At 38.2% G+C, this 26,847-nt stretch overlaps 1 protein-coding gene across 2 annotated transcripts in view; it reads right to left on the reverse strand.

Annotated features, from left to right (window-relative positions):
* The window catches only part of LOC134559093 (LIM zinc-binding domain-containing Nebulette), a 252,927-nt gene that overhangs the window by 173,699 nt on the left and 52,381 nt on the right, over positions 1 to 26,847 (reverse strand). For both annotated transcript variants that reach the window (XM_063413584.1, XM_063413574.1), the window contains exon 3: positions 4,137 to 4,221. In XM_063413584.1, coding sequence (XP_063269654.1) covers positions 4,137 to 4,221 — 85 coding nt within the window. The remainder of the gene's footprint in view (positions 1 to 4,136; positions 4,222 to 26,847) is intronic.

Raw genomic sequence — 26,847 nt, forward strand, 5'->3', positions numbered from 1 at the left:
AGACAAATCACTGAATATGAAGAGCTGAAGATGCAGGGGAGCCCTGGAGGTCATCTAGTGCATTACCCTACTCAAAGCACAGTCAACCACCACAGATTCCTTAGGACTGTGCCCAGTCCTCTTCTGAAAATCTCCTAGGATGGTCACTCCACAATCACTCCAGGCCCCTTCTGCCAGCTGCTGCCAAGCACTTCTCACACTGGAAAAGTTTTTCCTTATGCAGTCTTCCATATTTCAGTTTACATCTGTCATCCCTTGCACTTTTAGCCAGAACTGTTACAGTGTCAGCCTGAACAAAGAGGAGCGTGGCCACCCTACATGCAAACATCTGATCATAAAGGCGTTTTTATTCCCTTTTCTGAGGCTGACTCTCTTCCAAATGCTCAATAACACCATGATGATCCTGGTGAGAGTTTGCACATAAAGATTCAAACACTAAAGATTCATAAGCAATTCCTGAGAAACTAAGGACTGTTAAAATATAACATTGTTAGGATAACAGTCTGATTCAATTGTGTAAGTCTCATAAGACATTATGGCGCTTCTTGAAAATCAACACTTTATGGACTATTTATCAAGATAAACTGCTAGTATGTTTCTTCCTAAAGAAACACAGATACACTTTCAATTATCAAAGTTCCTATAAGAGAAGTACAAAAACTTTCTCCAGTATGAAAAGAAGCATTTGGAGTTCCCCAGGACAGCAGCCTCAGGATGTGTCACTACAGGCCAGGACAAGAAGAAAATAGGACAAGACCCATAATTTTGTATCAAGTTCCCCATGACTTACTGGAAAGTACATTTCCTCAGAAAGTACTGGAGTAGAACACACCTTCAACATCAGGCCTCTCTTTGATCTGACACTTTGATATTCTTCCTGCCAAGAACTGCTGCAGAACATCTCTGTTTCTTTTTGCAAGGTTCAGCTGGAGTGGCTGCTTTTGATTTACACAGCATTGCCACAGATGAGGACTAAAGGCCACAGAGCAATTTACACTGTTATAAAGTAAGAGAGATCAGTAGCTAAGGTACACCAAGGAAATTCCCAAATAAACAAAGCTGAGATGAGCATATCAGTAACTTTGCAGCTGAGTTCATCTAAGAGAGGCAAGTGAATGTGGAAAGCATTCACTGCATGCTATGAGTAAGAGAATGCACTAATTCTCCAAAAAGACAGGGATTTTTCATCAGAGGCATAAAGAAAAATCTTGTTTGAGACACCGGATCTCTGTCTCTACTGTTTATTTAGAGGATGAAAGACCTTCAAACCCATTTTTCTCCTGTCAGGAGGCATACTGGACTGTGGAGTTCTCCAGAATGGAAAAAAGGCCTCTCCTAAAATCCATTTGTATTTCGTTCCAACTACAGAGCTGAATGAAAGCCGATGGAAGCAAAATCTTAAAGGGGGAAAAGGTCTGATATTACATAAAATAGAAGAACAGAGTTGTCTGGAAAGCTTTTAAGTGCTGTCCTTTGATTTTTTTACAATGTAGTTTTTCAAGTGTTCCAAAGATCTATCCATTTTCTACTGACTCCACCCACAAACAGTATTTTGTTTTGTTAGTTTTGTTCTTGTCGTGTTATGTCAACATAACCCTGGCACCTGATGCTGAACTTAAGGGATTCTTGATGAAGGACCGAGCAGTGCAACTTAAAACACTATCAATTGCTGCTTAAATGAAAATAAAAACAACAGATTTACAAAAATTGGTGTATTTTAGATTACACAATATATAATGGTGTTTCCTTTACCAATTCTTCATGTTTTGCTGAGCAAAATAAAGAGTAGTCCTAAAGCTACAGGTTTTGAAAGAAACCCTTGGAGTCCTGCAGTTAAACACAGGGTTGTGCCTCTTCAGCACTAAAAGCATTAAAGATGCTTACTTAGAAACTAGGAAACAGCTATTTCTTTAGAAAAGCATTTCTTCTTATTCAGGTAATTTACATTACCTAACACAGAATTTGCTCAATCCCAAATTGTCAAATGCATGGGCAGGAGGCTCAAGCAGCTCTGATGAATACTGGAAGGTAGTAATAATGTGATTCTATCCAGCTAAGTTTGATTTCATATGAAAGGCTTTTCTTGAACCACGCACACACTTTTTTCTACTGCACAGGACTGAAATAGAATGAGACCTGAACAATTCCAAATTATATCCCATGTATTTTTTTTCAGTTGGGAGTCTTTCAACTTTCCCTGAAAAGACAGGACAAGGGACTAGATGGCCAATAGGACTGATTGAGGATGGCAATTCCTCTGTCCTTATACTCTTCAAAGTATTACAGAAAGTATTCAGAATTTAAAGTCCTATTTTAGGACAAGATTTAATTTGGATAAGGAAAAATACCTAGGATCTTTATTTCAGCATTGAAATGATTCACAGGTTAGACTACTTAACACAGTCTAGACATAAATCAACAACCAGGAAGCAAATGATGATCAAAAACATTATGGCCTTTCCTCCAAGTAGACAATTTTGTGTCCTTATAATTTAGATCTGCAAGTCTTCTGCTGACTAATAATATTGCAAAAAAGACACATTGTAAAAATTAAGGGTTTCTCTCCATTTCCAAGGTTTGAGTAGATCCTTATCTAATATTTTCTGACAGTGCATTAGGAACAGTTACAGCAATTTTATTCATACAAAAAACTCCAAGTTTCTTGCTGATATTGCTTATCCAGTATCCTATAATACTAATTTCTCAGTTTAAAAATATGGAATAATACCAAAAAAACCCCTTTCCTGATCCTTCCATAGTGCTACAGAAGCACATTTCAAACAGGCTAGGGAAAGTCACTTCTGCTATATCCTCTGTAAAGAGAGTGACATTTTACTGTTCTACTGAATCCCAGCATTTTCTGTCAAATCCCTAAAAAACAGTGGCTAAGAATTTATATTCTTTTAAAAAGACCTGTAAAAAGTACTGGTTTTAAGTTCCTCTTTGTGACACAATGGTATCTCTGGTACAGAACCACTGAGTTACAAGAAAATGCACCAGACTCTAAACTCAAATCCAGTCAACTCAAGAGGAGACCAAGTCCATGAACTGTCCTCCTTCTAGATGGCAGAATTTCAGCATGAAATGATTTCTCTAAGTTTTATAATCAATAATTATAATGGCAAAACGTAAAGAATTTTTAAGACTGTACACCATGCTAAATATGTGCTACCCTTTCCGTTTAGCACTCCAACTTTACTCATCAACATATAGGGCCTTCCCAAAAATGAAGGGTCTTGGTATCTACTGTCTCGTTTTTGCTGGTTTTTTAGGACAATAACAGCTATGAATTTATAATGAGAGATCCCAACTAAAACACAACCGCACATTAAAAAAACCCACATTTTCATAAAATAAAATGCAATCAAATATTACCAATCGTCTTACATAGGACAACTTCCAGTGCTACATAAATTGAAACAGTATAAAGTGATACTGGAGAGTGAGGGAGAGAAGGGCTTTTCAGATAAACATGAATTAATATCAATCAGAACTTTATATTATAGTAGATAACCAGCATGGTATTTGGGTCACCAAAGTCTTTGCCATTTTCTTCTCTTGTTTTCCCCTTTTCCTTTTAATTTAAATTTATTTCCTACTAATCGACATAAGTTTTGATTGCTTATCACAACTAGTATACAGATTGTCTCATATACTAGTTGACAGAGGCCATAAGAGAGCCATAAACTGATTATACAGTCACTGTTTAATATTATCATTGTTGATAAATATTAAAGGCTTCTAAATATCTGCTAATGATAAATTCATTGCTTGTTAATCTCATGCTATTTTAAGTTTAATGCAAGCTAACAATGATAGTTTGTAGAAGGAAAATGAACCCTTTGAATTAAGCTATATCACTTTGAGCATTAAAAACTATTTAGATGCTTCATGTACTGTCAAAAATTAAGGATTACAGTGATGTCAGTGCACTTACAACGGTATGGTAACTAGTATAAGTGAGAACAGAAATAAAACCTTGAGTTTTGCAGTATTATACTAACTTATAAATATTTTTCATAATTACACTGCAGTTCTACTATGCATGTACACAGAAATACTACTACTACCTTGAAAAACTCCAATGAAGTGGACTGCCCATCTAATATTAAGAAGACAAAAGAATTTTTATTTACCTGACTTTGCAGTTCACTTTGTTGCTTCAGGCGAAGATTTTCTGGTGTATCAGCCACTGTAGTGAAGGACTGCTTTGGGTAATGTCTAGAAGAAGAAACACGAAGCCACACAATAAATATTTGCACATTCTAGAAAGTCAAATGCATCTCAACATTCTTTCCTACAGTGTAAAGAATTCTTTCATAGCTTGTTATGAATTAGAAGTATTTAAAAATATTGTCAGACATGCCTTACAGAAACAACACAAAGGAGTTCCTGTAATGAGTCTAAATCCCACCCATTCATCCTGCCCACTGAGTTCAAAGACCAATCAGCCAAAATTTGCTTTCAACAGAGTGATCAAAACCATCTTTAACTGCATTGTCTTGGTATAGTCATGTGCTAGACAAAGACTAAACTAAAAGCCCTTAAAATTAAATTGTTTTACAGAAACCAATGCTACATAAGAGAGCACAGCTGGAGTACCACAGGGTCTTTAATCCTCTGTTGTAGGAACCAGAAGGATCAAGGCAGGTACTTTCTGTGTAAAGTCAAATGCTTTAACAGTAAATACGCCGATACATTACTGTAATATCGAGTACCAAAGGCTGTGGTGTCTTAGAATTGCAATCTATCAGGCATCTCTCTTTCCTTTTGAAATTTTACACCTTTACAATACATTCCTATTATTTGCTTTAGCATTTTATGGTAACATGCTCTCCTGCTTGAGAGATGGCCTTTGGTGATCGTTTCCAATCCTAATCATGTTGCGATTCTGTTAACTGTAGCAGCCAAACCCTATTCATTTACAGAACCACTATTTATTAATTTTCGTGGATTTATCGTGTAATTTTGCCATCAAACAAGAAGTTCCATTACAGAAAAGACCACAAAAAGACGCAAATAACAAAATGAAACAGCACATCCCAAAACAGATATGTTATTATGAGCAGAAATGAGACACACTTTGAGGAAACTGATTCTTACTAAATTACTCTCCATCATCTTCAGTCTGAAACCAAAATGTTCACCTTACTACCATGTGAGGTACTCACATCTTCAGTCACCATTCACAGCTTCCCATGTCTGTGAGCTCCCCCACTTGTGCCCCACATTTCAGAGAACAAGACAACAGGCACAGTGTTAGGGACACAATAACACTTGCAGCATGAAGAGAAAGCAGTGTCTGAGGACAGAGGACATGCAGTATTAAACACTTCCATGTTCAAAGTCCAGGCCAGCTGTAACATGTTCTTTCAGCAGCTAGTTGTATGTTGTTGGTATGGTTTCATCATAAAATTCCTGTTCTGTGTAAACATGATACATATTTTCTTTCAAAATTGTATTTTTTTAGAAAGTTTTCTGTGTCCAAGTACTATTTCCATGAAGTGCATGGTTTCAGTAAAAAAAAAAATTATCTGAAAAAATAAAACAAGCATTAAAATTAAGAAGGATTTCTGATTTATCCAAAAGCTGAATGTTTCCCCCTCAGAAATGTAAAATCAGTAACAGATGAGAAATGCTGCCTGAACTTCATACAGTTGACTGCTGCAGGTCTGATTCCCCCATCAGATGACATCTTGCATTGCCAGACTCCTACACCACAGCACAATGCAGTAGATTCCTGCACCAGGAGGCTGTGGAACATCCCCTCATCTATGGTGTCTTTACACAGGGGAAACAGGAGAAATACAGGACAACCTAGGGATTTCAGGCTCTCAAGGACTAATAACTGCATAGAAAGAGCAAAAAATGAAACACCTTGACGAAAGAAAGTGTTTCCTCACAGAAATGTAAGAATATCCCAGACTGGGTGGTAGCAGATGGACAAACGATGCTACTCTGAGTTTATGGTGAGACACACTCCCACCCTTTATGTCAGCCACTTGTCTCAGAGAGCTCATGTCACTGAAAATTAGAAAACAAAATTCCTAGGCATGACACGCTTCAGACTATTCTTTTGGAGTTACAGCCACGTCCTCCCAAGATGGAGCTTTGGCCAGAGAGAGCATTGAGTTCTACATACTTCTGCTGCTTCCTCCCTTCTTTTCAAATCAGGGGTCCCCAACCTCCACCCCCTCAGAGCCAGCCAAGGCCCGCCAGCAGAACAGCTTAGCCACAGCTCCAGCAACACACAGGGAGGCAGAACCAGGCTTTGCATGAGGCAGATGGTGTCAGCATTGTGTAATATCTTGGGACAAGGAAGATACTTCCAGAAGGGCTTCTTTTTTATTTTTTTCTTTATTTTGTTTTTTCTATCTCACATTTCATTCTTCTGTATAGAGGCAAAAAACAAATGCCAGACTGGCCACAAGGAGGGTCATAAGCCCTTTTTGGAAAGCAGCAATGAGCAGATGGGGAAGGCAACAAGCCACCTCACAGCCAGGGCTTGCTGATGCCCAAGGAAGATTGTAGCAATGGTGCACAATTCACACCTTAAAGCAAACAGCCTTTCATATAGTTGCCATGAGATATCCATGGATAGCTCCTGTCCCTAAAAAAATATAATCTGCCACACATGCAGTTAAAATATTACATTATGCACATGTTAAATGTTGAAAGCATAAACTTTCATTGCCTTGCTTTACACCATGTTTACATATCTTGACTCTGGTAGTATAATCACAGTAGTCACATGTATTCATCCTTTTTAACATGGAGAACACGGAGTGCAGCCAGCTCAGATGGAGGTTTTGGCCTGGTCCCCTTGGGAATTGTGAGATAAGTGTCTCAGCCACAGCCCCCAGGGACCCTGTTAGCAACAGCAGGAGACAACTGCAAACCCAGGTTCTCAATTAAACCTCTCTATTCTGAAGCATAAAAATATACACCTTGTCCCTATCATTCACTAGTTATTACTTCTGATCATTTGTAAAAGAAATGTTTTCTTCCACAATTAGTATTAGGTCAGAGATATTTCAACATTCCAAGCAAAGCACTTGAGAACTAATGTATCTAAGATAATTATTTATTTTAGAAGCACTAGCTCCATACTTCAAGTAAAAAAGATTTGCTCAGTCTTGAAGAAGCAGTGCTTTAATATGCTTGAAAATACTATGTAAACTGATTTTATCAATGGAAAGTATTTACAGTTGACCATGGAAGAAAACAATACACATGACAAGTGAACAAAACTGCTGAAATTTAAACTGCTCTTGAAACTGATCACCTAAACCATTTATCAAAATATATTACAGTGGTTAAAATAAGAATCATTTAGTAAAATTAAATTTGCAGCACATTCTGCTATGGGTTGTCATTTTAACTGCTGCTGATTTATGAAACCACTCACATGGTATTTCAAACCAGAAAGACATGGGTTTAGACACATCCCTTCTAATTTATGGAAATACTTGCCTCAAATGCATTAAAAATACTAGTCTTAAATTTAAATCCTATGTTCAGCTTTCCACATTTGTTTTAAGCTTACTGATACCATGTCTTTAGGATGATTACCAGCATTTAAGATATTCAATTATGTGAAAACTACTGAAGATACATTGTGCCATTGGATATTTTGTCTAAAATAGAAGGCTGAAACACAAGTGTTAAGATTCGATAATCTGCTTTTTTAACTATCGGTTTAGGGCTATACCACATTTCATCAAAATGTTCTGAATAAGGATAATAACTGGAAGGCAATAGCCTTTAATTCAAAAGGCTGACAGTGGTCCCTGGTAATCCACTGCTCAGTTTCCCTTTTGTCCAAGATGATGTCTGAGAAAGAGCCAGGAATTGGTTAAGGAGGTTGATGTCATGTCAGCTATTTAATAGCAATGTCCAAAGGATTTTTTTTTTGTTTGTTTTAAGTCTTTGTTAGTTGTCTAAGTCTACTTAGCAGTATGTCTTACCACACTAATGCTATTAGGATTAATCCTGTATAAAGATCTATACAAGAAGTTCCAGAACAAATCAGGATACACAGTATGGTGTCTCTGCTGCGGGTTACTGTATTGCCTGCCTCAGCGGCACAGCTTGATTAATAAATCAAACCACAACTCAGTCTCTTTCTGCTTATGAGGAAACTCCTTCCCTTTTGGTATTTGAAAACAGGAGCAGTAAAGCCTCCAAGAACTCAGGAAAACACCTGAAAGTTACCTAGCTTTTCCAATGACTAAACACAGAAATTTTCCTAAATACTTTTTTAGCTGTGACGTTTTCATCAACTTTTCCATGGCCTCAATCCAACAAAAGGAAAGAAAAATGTTCTGAGAGAGAATAGGATGAAGATTCAGCTTTGTCTCTTCTGTAAAAGGTCAGATTCAAAGACTGAGATAAATTCCAGCATCTACTGGAATTACTTTCCTCATACCTCACTTTGACTTAACCAGCATTTACAAATTATTAAGAGATTTGTCTGTGTATTTTATAACTGTAAATTAACTGTTACTGTTCAGTTACAGAATTATAACCCTTGTCAGAGTTACTAGATTTCTATGGAGTTATGTCTCCCCTAAAATACGTATTCCGTATTTGCCTGCAACAATAAATTTGTGATATTTTTTAACCAGAGAACAGGTACAAAATATACAAATAAAAATTATGTTCCCAAGCAGAGGGACAGCTCCATCACATCTTTTCATGACAGCAATTGCCATCACTGGCTGTCATATTAGGCTATCACTCCTGTCCTAAGTTTTGTCTGAAATTACTGTTCTTCTAATTTAAGCAAACTCTAAAAGAGAAGGAGGCTTAAAAGGGTAAAAAAACACACTTATTTTCACTTCCAGTAATGCAGATTTAAATAAAATAAACTTGTAAGACTACAATAAAATTAAATCAATCTTACAAGAATTATAAAGAAATACAAAAATCAGTTATGCTTTTAGAACTAGCACTTCTGTACAGTGTAGGCAAAAAATTGCAAAGTGAAATTAAAGAGTGAATAATGATCTAGCAGTCTGGATGTAACCTGAGCTCACAAATGATGGACAGGGAGGGAAGCTCCATCTCAGACCTGCACGGGCCCAATCTGGGAAATGTGATCTGAGCCCGTGTGAACGAATGGCACAAAAACAGAGAGGAGAAACACACATCTCCAATCAAGTCTCATATAGAAGACATATAACAAAATAATTTTTCCAGGATAAAGGTGACAAGTTGTGCATTAAGCTGCGCATGACTAGGGAGTGTTTGAACTGGCAGTTTGAAGAGGCACAGGACTGCTTTTGTCTCCTCACCTTGAAACTGTGTCATTCACAGAAAGACATGTAAGATGCACCACAGCAGAGAAGGAACCAGCAGGAGGGAAATCTTGCCCACAGCTGACTACTGGATTTAAAATTCGTGCTCAGTTGCACTTGTAGCTCTGAAGCTCCAGGAGGGATTTCTCTAGGTTTTCTCTTTTGTTTTGAGCTTTCTGTGCAAGATCACTTATTTGCATGCAATTATAAGGCTTTTGTAGTTGGAATAATGTAATTAGTGGATAGTACAGCTTTGGTATGGCAGCACTTGGGCAATGAAGTGAACAAGAAATACACCACAATTTTCTAGAAATTATTCAAAGATTACATTGTCTTTGGCTACTTGAATCTACCCCTCTGTATCAAGAACTCTGCCTGCAATTGGTTTGCTTTGGAAAACATTTTTCAATCTTTGCCTTCTGTTTTGCAAGGAACTTTTCAAATATTTAATTTCTGTATCTGTACTTCTTGAAGTAAAAGAGGAAGTTCCTCCCATATGCTAGCTACATGCAAGTTCCTTTTTTATGAGGAAAATCCCCTAGAGTGATGAGCTTGTATTGATTTGCAGATCTAGCAAGCAATAAGATCCATTAAAAAAACAAAGGATATTCCAGTTGCATGCTGAGGTAAACCATAACACCCTTGCTCCTGGAGTGAGTCCACATATCCCATAAAACCAGGCACATCGTGCAGTGCATCATGCACTGTGCTACCAGATTGGCACTTGACAGACAACTGCAGAGACCCATTTCTGGAGCTCCCTTCAAAATCTAAGGTCAGGGACCACATTAAATGGTCTGACTCTATCTGGCCCCAAGACACAAGTCAGTGCCTTACTGTTCTCTCTTAGAGCCTGAAAAAAATGAACTATTTACTAAAAAAAACAAGGCAGAAAATGTTTACATTTTAGATAAAATAGTTTAAAAAATGGGTAGCAAACTGTAATTCCAAATTTCATGACTCTCATAATTTGAAATGTCACTCATAAATTCCACTGTACCAAACTAGCAGAGCAGTTAGCTCTGCAATGTATGTCATACATTGAGGAACCCCAAAGAACAGAGATCTGGACTGCACAGTAATCTTTTAATCACTAGCAGAAGGGACAGCTATGGAAAACACATCTAGATAGAAGACCTGGAACCTGCTGTAACTTATTTCAGAATTTAAAAGGCCGGTTAATTTTTGAAAATAGTAAAATCTTGTTAATTTCCAACTTTTTCACAGCATGTATCCAAAGGCATTGACGTTACTCATGTGACCAGCATTGGCTAAGTTTTAGAGAAAAACCATAGAGGTCACAACATTAAATTACTTTTTACTTACAATATCAAGATCACCAAGAAACCTATTCCAAATACATTTTTAGATACATGGGTTGTCTGAATTTGCAATGCTTCCATATTGATATTTTGATTTCAAGTAGCTCCCCTGAAAACTGCTTTGAGCTAGCTTAGTGAAGATAGAAGACCAAGTGCCACTAGGCCAACACCAGCAGTGTCACAGAGTCATCTGGGCCCATGCTCTAACCACCAAGGAGCGCTGCCTTCCTGCTTCCTCCCAACAACTGCCTCAGAATTAAAAATACCCCAGTCATATTGGCTTTTTCCACATTTCTTACATTTTTCTTCTCTCTTTTGCAATTGGATATTTATTCTACATAGAAAGATACATTATTAAGCAGACAGGCATGTCTTGCTTCTTGAGAAATTTAGGTCAAAACATTTTAAAGATTTTAAAAAAATACAGCAGGAGGAGGACACAGTTCATATCTTATCATATAATACTAAGAATTGTTATAGTACAGATCTCAGCCAAGTAGAATCCAGATTCAGCAAAAAGATCAAAAAGAGTAAAATTCAAGCATCATAGATTTCAAGAGTAGAGCTGCTAGAATTTTCAGTGGAGCCAGGCACTCATCCTTTCAATAATTTACCTATTGCTCAGCTATGGGATTCCAGAGCTTGGGGAAAGAAAATTAGTCAGCAGCAGACCAAGATCGACAGCGTTGCCTGGAGCTGTGCAGAAATCTATTTGCTGCACAATGTGGGCATTGACAACAGATCAAAAAGTGAGAACCACTGCTGGAGAAGGATACACAAAAGATGCACAGAAAGTTCAGAGAAACTTGAAAGGAGGAGGCAACTGTGGCAAAATAAAACAATAGACAAAAATCTGACTGCAACAGCAAAATCTGCCAAAGACACACACACATATTAACATTTGTCACTGCTAGACTACTCCCTGTGAGCCCACCCAGGCTGATACATCACCTAGACACAGAAAACTCCAGAAGTCTAAGAAAACTTTGGAATCACCAGTGGCATGACAAAAGGCCGATGATTCAATATTTCCAAAGTATTTTCTTGCAGATACTGGGACTAGTATTTCTTCCCAAATATCCAGGAGACAAAGGAACACAAATATGAGCAGGCAAAACACAGACTGAAGCTGAGTTTCTCACTAACTTCATTTGTCAGTTTACAGCAGCTGATCTAGCAGAGTAAAGAAACACACAGCATGACCCATAGTTTATCCCATCAACATCTTGCTCTCCTCTTTTAAGGATGTCAGGAATTGGTGTAATTTCTGCATACAACAATGGCGAATTTTCCTGCAAAATTCCTAAATTTTCTTGTTATTTATTCTATGTTCAATATATCAGTATCTCAAGCAGAACAACACTAAATTATCATTGCTCCTAGACAATTGGTAGCACTCAGTATGGGGATTTAAATAGGATATCTAAATGGATATTTAAAGGTACAACTTTCAGATACAAAGACCAGCCACAAACAAAAGAGAAGCAAAACTTGCATCTAGCCTAATAATGCTTCCTTCTCTGCCAGCTTTTCAAGTGCAAGAAATACAGCACAAGGGAGAAGTTTCATTCTAAAAATTTTAATGCCTAAAATCTATTACAATAACATCAGAAACCAAGAGCAAGTGATTATCTATTGCTCACTGCTTGTACCAAGCCTTCCACTTCCAAGGGAATATTGACTGCAAGAATAAATATTTGCTACTAAAAACTGATGTTCTTATTCATGCATTCATTCAAAATGTGTTAGGCTGGATCATGGCTGTAATGAAACTGGAGTCCAGCTGTTGTGCTCTCCTAAAATTGCAGGTATAAGCCAAAACCCAGGAAACTAAATATGGACTAGTTCCTAGCTTCCATGTTTTCCACTTCTTAACTCTTCTGTGTAAGTCTTCTAGCTTTTAAACTTTATGCTTTTCTTCATTTCTGTAGTAAACCTACAGAGCTAAGTTTCATTGGACAATTCACTGGTGCTTCTGAATTCCAAAGTTATAATTCAAAAAAAAAATTACTTTTTAACTGTAAAGGGTACTAAGCATTTGTCCTCTAAAATGGTGCCATCATCAGCAACTCCAAGTTAGAGTAAAAAAAAGTACATTAAACAGTTACGTTTACATAACTGAGCAAACTGAGTGTGCTAGAGGAAAAAAAAAGCTGCTTTTTGTCAAGTGAAAGTTTTACTAGTTGTTTATTCACATACTGTAAATTCTAAGCAGCTATGTTAACTGTACAACTTTATAAAACATCTCTCCTTTAATGCAGCTATTTCTACAGACTTAGTATTAATGGAAAAAGTTTATTTGGTTATGATAAGATATTTTATGCTAGTATAATATAAAACAATTTTGTATTACAGCACATTTGCTACCTATACAAAGTAATAACTTTGACACGTTCAGTTTTAGCTCAAAAATGAAGAATACTCCATTCAGTCAGTAGAGTCTTTTTGGCTTCTGATGAAAGGATACAAAGGTGCAAAAGCAAACACTATAACTTTTAAAGTAAATCCTTGGCAAAAGTCAATGGATTACAAATTAAATTTAACACTGTTCTATACAACAGGTCACAGGCCCCTCACAACGTCATATTTCACAGAAGCTCCAAATTCTAAAGCCTGTGCAATTCAATCAAATCACAGATTCCTTTTTATGTATTTATCATGACAAAGCAACAACCACGTCACATGTTCACTAATACCCTGCAAACACCTACAGAACTCCTGCATCTATTATGCTCTCAGCTCCTCATGGAGTGTTAATTATTTTGACTAGAACCAGGTGCAGTTGCCATTGTTAATTAAATGCTCCATAAGTATTGTTACAAAGACTGTCCTCTCTCCTCTTTGCTTTCTCCCTGCTTCAAACAATACTACCATGTATCTATCTCCCTGTTAAAGTACAGGGGTTTCTGTCACAGCTGCTAGTATTTCCAATTAAAGACTTAGGCAAATGAATGAGCTTTATGTAATTCATAAAGCATGGGCTTTCTCATTGCTTTCTTGGACACAGACCCTCAATTCCACCCAAATACTGTTCCAGAGACTGAAGCAACTGCACTGCACTTCATCCAAATGGCTTCCACAGGCAAAATTATTCAAACCATAGAATCATAAAATCATGGAAAGGCTTGGGCTGAAAGAGAACCATAAAGATCATCTAGTCCAACTCCAATAACTTGGTCAGGGATGCCACTCATTAGATCAGGTTGCTCAAGGCCACAGCCTGGCCTTGAACACTTTCAGGGACAGGGCATCCACAACTTCTCTGCAAAAACAAGCAGAACTTGATAACATCTCCTGAGCTTTTCATTCTTCTAGGCTGAAGATCTGCCTCTCAACAAGTTCAGGTCAAAAGGCAAAGAAATGTTTTCCATCTCCCCACTTGGACAGAAGAGAGCAGCTGATGAATGGCATATCCTAAGAAATTAATCCTTTAGGATGTAAAACAGGCACAAACAAAATCATGTATAAGAGGAATGCAAGCAATTCCTAAACCAATTTACAGAAATGGCCTGCCCAAAGCATAAGCCAAGTTCTTTAACTAGAGCAAAATGCAGAGAAAAAGCTATTTCCATGAAGTATGTAAAAACTCAGCATGTCAGAGCAGATACATTATCACACTGCCAGATCAAATGCAAAAAGCTGAGTTATGGGATAGATGGAGAAGAAAGGAAGTCACTGAACTAATGGTGAAAAGACAAGTGATATGTGTAAGATGAAAGGACAAGCTCATGCTTCAGATCACACAGCTTAGTCCTTAAATAGCATTTACACCACAGGAACACAGAAGACCAGGGAAGGTATTCGTAACCATGAAAAAAAAAAGGTGAAATATTTCCCAGATTTCCTTCTTATTCCTTAAATGCTGCAGGCCACAGATCTGTCAGCTGTCCCTGTCTGAGCCCCTTCTACACCTATTACTACACATCTGCAAACCCATCAGCCAGATCCTCTATGGCCAGAGCCCTCACAGGGCAACTGAATCCATTCAGAATAAAAGTGTGCCTTTGAGTAACAGATAAAGAGAAATAACAGGAAATGCAAAGCAAACTATTTGTAGCAGCTATGTTGAAGTTCACAATTGCAGGAAGTATGTTCACAACTGAAGTTTGCATGCGAATACCTAAAACTGGTCTTAGGATTCAAAAACTGTTATTTATCCCATTAGGGCACAATCCGTGCCATCTCTGCTAGCATAACAGACAGTAAAACCATTAAACTATCATTTCAATAAGTTAATAAATCAAGGTTTCAAGACCACAGAGATTCCTTTAGACTGGTGGAATATATTTCAGCTGGTAAATTACATTTTGACCAAAACCCACTTTTTGTCAAAAAAATGCTATTTCATTACAGTGCTAGTGACTTTGTTGCCAAATGTTGTTACAATAACACACAGATTATTATTAATAAAGTCTTTCACAAATGCAAAAATAAAATAATTATTTTATTAAAATGAATGAAGAAGACATCCATTAGTTAATTTATTATTTATAAGTAACTTTAATTCAATTTCCACAGAATCACAAAGCTTTCCATTGAGAGTTAGATTATTTTTGTTTTCTACAGATTTACTAATAATCTGTGCATGCAATGATCCAGTCAACGATGTCTGTTTACAGAAAAGTATATTTCAACCAATTTCTTGCAACTCATTGAGGGAGAAGCCTGGAGCCTCTGAAGCAGTTCAGTGACTAACATTCCCTGAGTTCCAGCCAAGCCACGTGAAATCACTGGTAAAGCACATTGCTTCCTCTACAGGCCTGTTAAAATTTACATTAAAAAGATATTTTAGTTTACAAAAACTGTATTTTCTGAATAGTTCAGAAAAAAACCCAGCATGTTAAAGTTGAACAAACCATAAGCCTTTTGTCAAAACTGAACTGTGCTGCAAATGTCTCTTGGATATGTAATTATATTTCCTTGCCTGAGATTACTGAGATTACTCCTGGGAGCCTCATATGGATATTTATACTGTGGTAGAAGTATACTACTAGACAGGAGCATAGAGTTCCTACCATAAATTGCTTTCAACACAAGTATACAAAATAAAAACACTTTCTATATTCAAACAAGAGCATTTCCAAATGTTTAAAGCAACTCTTAAGCACCTGCTTAAAATTGCAAAAACTCAGAACAGATTTCAATCTTAAAACACATTGCTCAAGTCGGCAAAAGAGCTCAGTTTTGCAAGGCCCCTTCATCTGTCTGTCCTCCTGCACCAGCACACGTGAGCCTCTGGCTGACAGAGCTCTGTCCACCTTCTTATCAAAACCCAGATAAGCCAAGGTGTTGAGCATTGTCACTTCTACTCTGCTTAGGAGTAGAAAGACCTCACCTGAGAAAGCTAAGGCATCTGTGGAGCACTGCAGGGGTCAACAAAAGCAAAGACAGACCTCTGCACAACATAGCCCAAGTTTGCTAAGCATGTTATTGAAGTGAAAAGTAAAATATCTGAATGATAGCTGCCCACACTAAAGACTCAGTGAACATCCCCAGTTTCACTGAAATTCAAATGGTGAAAGGCTATGGTGGAGTCCAAAATAAGTACCTGAAAAAACAAACAGGGAAGAAAGTTTGAGGGCATCCTGAATTAACCTGATTTTGTCAAAGTTCTTAAAAATACATAAGCTGTGCATTGTACACTAGTGAAAAACTAAATGTTCCATTTTGATGAGAAGTTAGATATATTACAAAGAATAGGTATAGGGATTACAGTCAGCAGAGCTGTTTAATTTCTGCTTTAAAAAGAAATAAAATGGAACAACAGAGCATACCTATTTTTGCTGTTCAGAATTTTAAATGTATACCTTCCCCATGCAAACACTTTTATGTCTTTTAAGCTCTTTTTTTCCCCAAGTCTTTTAATATGCCTGTTAATGTCATCTTGTGCCTTGTGAATTTTTAATAAATTAGGCTGATACTTGGAGCTAAATCTCTGGGAGTTTCTGGCTCAGGAACAGTGTCTTGTCTCATGGCTCCCTATAAATGATAAAAGATTGATGAGGTCCTGCCCTGAAAATCCAGTTGATCCACAAGCCTAAAAGCACAGGAGCTAGAGCTGTGGCAAAAGACTTTTCTTCAGGTTGCCAGCCACGTTCCAGGCACTTAGACTTTTACATTGGTGCTAGCAAATTAAAAACATCCAGCAACACTCTCTGGCAGTGAGGCCATAGAGCAGCCCACATGGTACTGCTCAGCTCTCCTGCTGTCCTAAACAGAGTTACCACATCCAAACTGCCCGAGTGGAGCAGAAGCTGGCTCCAGTGTGAAACAGAGCCATACCTAGGAACTGCCTGGGAGCAAGGACAAGCACATGCTGAAGTTATTGTGCCTGTCAGCATTTCAGCAATTTAACCATGAGTTTCATACATATCTCTAATTTGCTAATACAGATAAAACAAAGGAGTCTGAGTTGGAGTCTAATACAAATAAATACAAAGGAGTATTTATTTGCTAATACAAATAAAACAAAGGAGTCTGAGTTGGAGTTCCTACACAGGGGACTCCCATCCCCTGTGTTCTCTCTGAAGAAACTTTGGCTTCTGCTCCAACATTGTAACAAGGTGCATTTTCTTTGTGGCTTTTCCAAACCTTCTGGGATCTTTGTTTCAAAGTCACAGAACCAGAGAAGAGTTGAGGCTAGAAGTGACCTCTGAAAAATGCCAAAGCACAGACAACTAGAGCAGGTTGCTTGCTACCATGCCCAGTCCCCTTATGAGCATCTCCAAGGACAGACCCACTCTGAGCAACCTGTCAAAGTGTTCAAGCACTCTCACACTGGAAAGCCAGCCTCAGGTTCATCTGTGTGGCCCTTTGCTTCACTCCAATATGCTTTAGTATTCCACTCCAGATCCACACCAGGGCTGAGCAGAGGTAAAAGATAATTTCTCTTGACTTGCCCTATTTGATCCTATTTTTCTACTAGTGGATTAAATGAGAAAGTAAAAGACACATATATTTAATATTTAAACACTCAAATTCTGTTATGGTCATTAGTTTCTTGTCATTACTCTTATTTACCTTAATGGTAAATGACCTACGACTGAGAACTCTCATACACAAGTCAGATAGCTTTTTTCTCCCCAAAGTCAACAATTGCTAAGTAAGGTAAATTAGGAAAGGATAGCTGCAATCATAGTTAAAGTAAAACCAGTAGTGGGATGAAGACAAAGTCTTCCCAATGGACAGCACTGCAGCTGGCCAGTGAAACAAGATGGACTGTCTCAGTGTATTTCACCTCTTGTCCCTTTCTTTTGTTACTCACCTCATCTCAAATCTCTAGCTCTAAAATTCTGCCTATTGGTTCTTGGCTGAAAGTGTTGGGAAGGAAGCAACAAATGAACAAGGACTCTCACATGCCAGAAGAGGGTTCTGTTTCCAACAATAATTCCTGCACAAAGGGCCTGCAGTGCACAGTTCTCTCTGTGTGGTGCCATATACAATGATAGCCTTGCATATGTCCCACCAGAGGTGACTCCACCACCAGCCTGACAACAGTTGGAGCCTGAAAGAGACACACCATGGTGACATACTGATTGCTACTAGAGAAGGCTCAGCCATCTGCCTCCTGCTACTTGCACAACAAAGCTGCAGTTTAAAACACTCTTGTTATGTTAGATAGCCTTCAGCCTCTCTCTGCTATGCCCTGTGTGGGCAACATAGCTTCCTGTCTTGGTTTGGAAAAACAGGTATCTGTCAGGGAAAACTGGAGTTTCCCTTGGAATGGAGAATGCAAAAACCCCCTCCCTCCAAATTATTACCATTTTGCAATTAGGAGTTTTCAGGTAAAAATATGGGTATAGGAATAACAGTTCTTTACTAGGAATATAAAAAAATACAAATGCAGTAGTACAAAAAAACAAGCAAACAAACAAAAGTCCTATAAAACCCTGACAGAGTCAGAGACACGACCTGACACACTGCTGGCAGGGTGTTGGAAGCAGTCCAACTGAGTCCTCCTGGAGTAACAGATGTTGTTCTGTGAAGTAGAGATGATTCTGCAGAAAAAAGGGCCCAGTGCTGGCGAGATGGGTCTGGTCTTCCTCCAAGAATTTAGTAGAAAACCCAGCTAAATTGTGTTTGGGACTGAAGGTTTTATGCCGGTGGAAAGGCTTTGGCTCCTCACGCTGGGTGGAGCATCTCACAATGGAATGAGGTGATGTTATCAGTCATGTGAGAGGCCTTAAATGGCCCATTCACAGGTGATGTGCCTTGGAGGAAAATGGGTGCAAGAAGATAGAAGAACAATATCTCCCAAGTGGTTTCAACAGATGAAAATAGAATACACATTTTTGGTTACATTTTTCAACCCAAGACACTTGCCTTTACCCAGGAGGAGGCCTGGGCTGCACGAGCAGGAACACAGCTAGCAGATCAAGGGAAGCAGCTATCCCCTTCTGTCTAGCACTCATCAGACCACATCCACAATTCTGCAGCCAGCACTGGGCTTGCAATACCAGAATAAATAAACCAGAGTGAGATCAGTGAAGGCTACCAAGGTGGTCAGCTGGCTGAGACTTGCCCCATGAGAACAGGCTAAGGAATCACGGCCCGTTCAGCCTGCAGACGAGGCTTTGAAGCAACCCAACAGCAACATTCCAACACTTGCAAGGAGTTCGAAAAGAAAGAAAGATAAATTCTGCAAGGGGTATTAAATATAGAGAGCCAGGTTTTTCACAGTGGTGCCTTATGGGAACACAATAGGCAATGAACATAAATTGAAAAAAGAGGGGTTCAGGCTTGATATAAGAAGAAACTCTTCCACTGTAAGGACAGTCAACTAGTAGAAAAGATTACATAAAGAAGCTATATAGGCTCCACTGCTGGATGTTTTCAAGATCTGAATGGTCACATCTGACTCTCTTTTGAGCACACCTGCTGAGGTTCCTTCAGTCTGAATCATCATATGATCCTAAGACAGCAGCCACTCACATTTCTAAGGAGAGACATCTTTGAACTGGCGGGCTCTTACATTGTGAATAGTGCCCAGCAGAACATTAGATACTTGGTAACATCTGAGTCTTATTTCCCTCTTGAACTATATGAAGATAGTGCACCTCCTTGCACTGTACCTCAGCACACTAGAAAAGGAAATAGGTATCAGAATAGGAAATAGACTGTGCCAGAGCAGCAGCCCTCGGCTGACTTTTCCCTGAGTTTCACTAAAGTCAAACACAGACGTGCAACAACCAGGCTGAGCATGAGGAACTGGGGGCTGAAGTAAGGAGATGTCAACACCTCAACTGTATTGACATGAGGTAAGCAGTGATAATTTATCCAGGGATGTATTTCATACATGAATCACATGAATAAACATGTGCTTCAAACCTCATGGATAAAGTGAAGTTGAACAAAATAGATTTGGTATAATGAAAAAGAAGTTCAGTAAATATGCTACAGAGTACTCCTGCATCATGCTCCAGTTCAGCAGCCCCCAGCAGGAACCTTGTCAGTGCACAGAAATGGGCCAGTAAAAACCTGGACTGGGCACAAAACATGGCATATAGGGAAAATTTACAACACCCTTTATAAGGTAATGGCCATTTCTTCTGTTTCCCCAGGCTATAGTAACTAAATATTCTCACATGTCACTGTTACCCTTACACTGAATAACCCACCTCATCCTTGTTCATAGCACATTCCTTTCTACTGTGCTGTGTTAAACACATGCACACACATCTACTACAAAACACTCCACTGAGACTCCCCATCAGTCCAAAAGCACTCAAGCCACTCATGTCTGTGAAGGAAGCAAAGGTTACCCAGGCTAAGCAGCAGCTGGTCTTGATGCACACAAGCAGCAGGGGCTGTCAGTGGAACAGAAAGGCAGTGAACAATTGGGTCAGCACATGAAAGTGGACTGTCTGCTGTATGTGACCACAACACAGCTCCAAACAGCTCTGAGAAACACTTCAATGGGAATGCAGCATAGCTCCCCAGCCACAGCTTTCTGTCCTGCTAACAGGAATTGCCTTAAGGTGGGGAAAGCCTGTTAAGACTTTTCACTTCAGTCCCACTTGTAAATTATGGCCTAAGAAAAAGTCTCATTATACCAAAGTTCAACAGCCTAAAACATCAGATATTTGTACAGCACCTTATTTATTCTCTGTAACAGATTCAAGGTGCAAGCAAAGTATTAGAAATATGCAATAATTCAAAGACTAAAAAGGTGACCAATTAAAAAAAAAAATTCAATTGGAAAACTTCTTCAGTTATACTCTGCTTTGAATGTGTATCACAGCCTAAGATTAAGAGGAAATTTTTGTAACTTTGTATTTCTTGACTTCTGCTAAAACAAAAACAAAGTGATGGAAATTTCTTAAAAACCCATCCAATTTCAAATGTTAAACCTGTATATGCAGCCAGAACAGCAAATGCAACATTATCTCCTATCTTTGGTCAATGTTGTAACTTTAGGTTCCACCAATTACTTTTCTATTTATTTTTCCAGCAAGTCTGAGAACATGGACCCAGTTAATAGAAGCAACTCAGAGATACACACTCTTGCCAAATGTGACCTAATCCATATTAGCCTTAGGTACAGGCTTTGAGTTAAAGCAGATTTGTGCTTTCCATTTTCTTTCATTTGAGTTGATCAGTTCAATTTGATCTTTGTCTGTTTTTAAAAAGACAGGTTTCACTTGGATTAGAAAACTAACCTTTCCCTGAGAGGCAGAACCATCTGAATTGAGAGCATGCAAGGAAATATTGATGGGGAAAAAGGCAGCACTGTGACACAGTACTCAGCTGCATCTCAGGAAAAAAAAGAGGGAGAGGCTGAAGAAAAGGAGAGTCTTAAAAATGTTTCATAACAGAGGGAAGTGGAAGAGAGTAGCTGGAGAATAAGGCATAAACTATTTTCTTTTCTGCCATAATGTTAATAGCTGACAGTGACAGAAAATGGGTCAATCATGCTAGACAAACAAAAACTCCACATTCCCAAAGAAAAGAGGACAGGATGGTCTTTTAGAAACCTAGCATGAAATGAGCTCAAAGTACAAGCAGGCCCCTTATGTTTTGTATCATACAGTCTGCCCTGAAAAGTCAAGATACGTGATTATCTCTGTCATTAGGAAAGAGAATACACTTACAGATCAATGGGAGCCACTCCCTGATTTATGAATCTCATATCCCTCCTAATTCTTCTCAAAAACATCATGAATCCATATGGTGTCCAAGTGTTACATTTTGTGTTTGATTTACCTTAAAGATATTTAAAACAAACAGAACCAGACCCAAGATGTTTCTATGCAATTGAAGAGTTACCCACTCACTCCTTCTTAGCTGAGCGTCAGGAATGTAGAGTGTCCTTTATAATTCAAGTGCATTCAATGAGACGTAAAGAACTTCCCATTTAGAAAATAACAGAAACAAGAGGCTTTTTATTAAAAGATTCTCAAAAAAAAAAAATCATGTGTGGAATTGCAAATCTGCTCTATCTGCATTTTTCACTGATGTATACCCAAAGCAAGGTCACTGTTTCCTGCTCTGTAAAGGCTTCCCTACCATTTTTGTCTTTTTTTTAACCACAGCTCAGAGTTCTGGGTAAAGAGCCTGATGTCTGCAGGTAGAGAACAGTAAACCTGCACAAGCCAGCAGCAGGGAAATGCAACTTTACCAGTAGCACAGTGTCACCATAGAAATCTGTAACAAAAAAGTGGGGAAAAAATAAAGCAGGCAAGGGCAGCCAGATCAAGAAATTAAAATACAGACACACACACAGAGTTTCATAAATATGAAGTGACAGAGGCAAAAAGACAGAAAAGAGAAAATTAGTGAGGGGAAAAGGCAGATGAAATTAAAAAGTGATGTTTTATTGTGTTTTGGGGAAAATGACTCAGCATTCTGTGGGCCTACCATCCAGAACCTGCAAATTTTTTTCAGTCTCTCGAGATATTGATTAGATTAGAAATCACAAATAGAGAAACTGCACAGCAGGGTAAATTACTCCCTCACAACTGCATCAGAAAGACTTGCAGAGAAGGAAACATGGAGGAGGCACAATCATCTTTAACAAACAGCAGTGCTGAAGCAGTAGCTAGAAGAAAGCGTGTCATTGTCAGCATGACTGTTGCCTGAGCACAAAAAGAAAAAGAAAGAGAAAAATGTAATAAGAAAAATTGTCACAAGCAGATCTTCAGACAATAACACAATAGGACTCAGAATATGGCCTATGGCTATTGACTGATAATTCACTGGACAGCAGCTACACAAAAAGACAGGAAATTAATATGCAGTGGGGGTTTTGTTTGGTGGGGGTGGGCAGCAGGGTGGGCAGTGGTTGGGTTTTTTTACTTCTAGACTGTTACTTTGATGACAAATGATTATCCTCTCTAAGAGGTGTGAAGCCAATTGCAAATACAGTGATGTTCTGCCCCCACAGTAAATAGTACCTCTCAGTTTGTTGCTGAGCTGAAGCCTGGGCTCTGCTCTCCAGAGAATGCATCACATGATTGGGTTTGCTGCCCATAATGGGTACAGTCTACTGTCTATGCACCACTATATGGAAAAAATCACTAACACTTTTTAAGGTCAATGAAAAGAAAAAACTCACATTGTTAAAAGCCAACAACTATGCAAAATTTTGCTGACAGATCCCCAATGGTGATATCTAAACCAATCACCAATACCTGTGTTTGAGTAAGGACCATCTTAAAGCATATGCACTGCTTATGCTTTCTTCAGTGAAAGCTTAATGGGCTTTGCTGATGGGATCTGTGATAAATCAATCCACTCAAGGGACTATCTGCAGCCTCCAGTCAAAAAGAGAGTGTCCTGGCCAGCCTGGAAGTTGGCATGCTGCCTACTGCTATGTGAACCATAGCAAAATTACACATGGGGCATAAACTAAAATGAACAAACCTGAACATATTACACAAACACCTCAGTAAAAATGTACAGCTCTGTGTTAGTGAAGTGCATATTTTGGTTTTGGAGACAGTCTCCCTCTGTAATACAGCCTCAAGAATGTATTCTCCACCCAAAAATACTGCATGGACTTCACAAACTTCTTACTGATTTCTCTATCAAATTTGACAAAGGCATAACAACATAAAAATGTTGAGAAAATTACGGTTAACACAGAATTTCTTTTACCCAAAGAGGTTCCTCATCTTCCAAGTACACAGGTTTGTGAGAATTCTTTATGGCTTTTTATGTTTTGTTTCCCTCTTTGTGATCTCTAACCATAAATCTGACACTGGGTCAAGTTTCAGCTGAACAATTTTCTAGCACCAGTTTTACTTGGGCTATATAACCCCTCTTCCAAGAGTTTTCAAGGCCCAAGTGCATCTCCTCACCATAAGTCAGTAATGGTACAGTAAGTTGTGTCAGCATACTAAAACAGAAGCAGACAGGTGAGTTGTGACAAAAATCAGACTTTCTTCAAAAAATACAAAACAAAACAATAAAACACAAAAAAGTGGACTGCAATCAGTTTGTCACAATAAGCATGGAATTTAAATTAGCAATCTCATTTCAGTGACAAACAAGGCTACCTCATTGCATTCTCTAAGAGCTAAGATACTACTCTATATAAAAGGTAGATTCAGCAGGAAAAGAAAAAAAAAAAAAGTCAGAACCCATCACTACTCCCTCCACTGAACATTTTGGAAGGCAGTGGCTCACACCGGTCAAGGGATACCACTCAGCTTTTTGAGAACTTCCCAGCAAATAGCACTATTTATTGAGAATCCTATTTAATGCCAAAACACTAGAAAGTACTATTCAGTTTCCTCTTCCACTGTCATCAGGCCATCATTTACTCTATCCAGTCTCTCTACACATACTTTTTCCCTCTTTCAAGCCTTGAACTGAGGGCACTGACATTTAGCTAATGAGATAATCTTCATAACCATTGAGAGCAGAGTAAATAACTATACTGCAGAAAGAAACCTGAAATTATTCTCATCCTGAGTTTCACTAAATGGCTGGAGACAATGAAAAGTATAGCTGAGAAAGAATAGACCAGCATTTCCACATGCATATAGATTACTGAAGTACAGCAGATAGAGGAGTTTCCCCCAGCCTCAGCCTACTCAAGATTCCTCAATTCCTAGGCACTAATGATATTTATATTTCACTTGTGGAAAATATACTAAATACAAAAAAATATTTATGTCTCCAGTTCACTCAGTTATTTTTGTTTAAGTATAATAGTGAACTTTGGAGCATTGCTGTTAAATGGAATTTTAAAAAAAAATACATTAAGAAGTGAGAATTTTCTTTTTATAGCTATTGACAGTCTAGCTGCAGAGTTATAACACACAGAGTAAATGGAAATATTACTGTTATTAGGAGCCGTGATATTTTAAAATTGACTAATCTTGATTATATAAAATGCTAATGTGTTCTATAAACTTTTCACAACAAAGATGCCTCAAATCAAGAAGGCCCAAAAAGGCACTAAATGGAGCACATCTTCCCAGAAACAACTATTAGGCAACTACAGAAAGGCACTGGATTTTGATTCATGGGGTTTAGTGCAATGATTATGTCAGAGTTCATGTATTAATAATACAAATACCTGCAAGGTGGTATAAGACTGAGATTGTTAGCTCAGATTTCTACATCAGGGATAAAAAAACCAAACAAGGTTCTTGCTGCAACAAACTGTTCCTGACCTTCAGCAAAAACAAGGGAAGAAGCTCAGGTCGATAGCAATCGGTACGAGCACGCCTGGGAAGCCCAACAGTTTCTGAACCTGAATGAGATATTAATGACTCCTGACACTCCCTCCTAAGCAATAATCACTGGGTCTTATCACCTATGCTTGCTTTTTAGCAGAGAATGCTGCTGCACAATATTATTTTGGCTTCAAAATGAATGCAATACAGCATATGTTGCCTGATTTGGAAAAATCTATAGCACTTCCTACACTTGGGAAAATGACAGTCTTCATCACAAGAAAGCAAAGGCCTACATGCAACATATTTGTTTCTTCTCTTGCATGAAAGAACTCTGGTTTAAGAGAGTTAAGTTTATCCAGATGTTTTTTATGAATCAAAATACTAATCAAGGTTTTTCTTTTGTCACATTTCTGGCAAAAGTTTTCCAAACATTTATTTTTATACCAAATATAAGTGACTATAAAGCTATTCTTAAAAAAATAAGAACTGCAAAGAAACTTTTCAGGATAATGATTCTTTCCTGTACAGAAAAGTAGGGAGGTCTTATCATGCATTTCCTGCAGTAGCTTACAGGTTTTTTAAACACTTCAGTTAATTTCCATGTGCTTTTTTCTGATAAACCCCTTTTCTGTTGACTGTAAGTCTGATAAAATGAGAAACAGGGACAGAACAATTTCTCTTACATTCCTAGAGTCAGATCACAGAGAAGTTAACTCTTTTTCTTACTTTTTTTTTCTTATTCTAATATGTAGAATTGCCATGAAGTCTCATCTCCTGAGGTATTGGAAAGTCCTACTGTAACATGCTTGAAATTTAAAACTAACTGAAATTTACCTATTTGTAGGTTCATATTACCTGCACAAACAACACACGCTTAATTATCAAAAAATGATAATTTTTTGATAATTTTTTTTAAAAATTTCTGGTTTAACATCAGATTGTTTGATGGTCACTGCAGTTTCAACTTCATTTTTATGGCTGAAGTCTAGATTTGTTGTTTGTTTATTTGTCCAGTTGAAAATGCTTGACTATATCCACAGAATTTCTCTAGTTATTTCTCTTTTTCACATCCTCTGTGAAGTTGTCCATCATGTTCTAGCTGTGGAAGAGCTCTTGGGAGTATTTTTCTAATTTGTTTATGAGAAGATCTTACGAGAGCGCCATCTAGAATGGCAGGACATTTTCCCAAATATTTCAAATCACAATCAACAGCAAGCAATCAAATGACCCTTGATGCTGCCAACTTCTGGCCACCTAGAGTCTGTGACATCTGATTTTGCTTTTGGAACCATCACCTAGGCTGTTGGGGTTTTTTCCTTACCCCCTAAACACACGACTGAGGCTCCATCCAGGATTTTCTTCCCAGGCAGCAGCCACTTCCTTGTGGCAAATTCAACATCTCCATCTTTGGTACTTTTCCCTCCCTCTCTCTACCCAGTTTACACAAGCAAATTTCCATTCTGCCCAAAACTTCCAGTTGTGACTTTATTGTCGTGATCTAACCTGTCAGGGAGCGGTCAGAGGTCCCTAAACCAAAGATCTCTTTTGAAAGAAAAGGGGGAAAAATACTGTTCTGCTACTAACAGCACAGTAAGAAGA

Source organism: Prinia subflava, chromosome 1 (assembly GCF_021018805.1).
Source record: "Prinia subflava isolate CZ2003 ecotype Zambia chromosome 1, Cam_Psub_1.2, whole genome shotgun sequence".
NCBI classification, from domain to species: domain Eukaryota; kingdom Metazoa; phylum Chordata; class Aves; order Passeriformes; family Cisticolidae; genus Prinia; species Prinia subflava.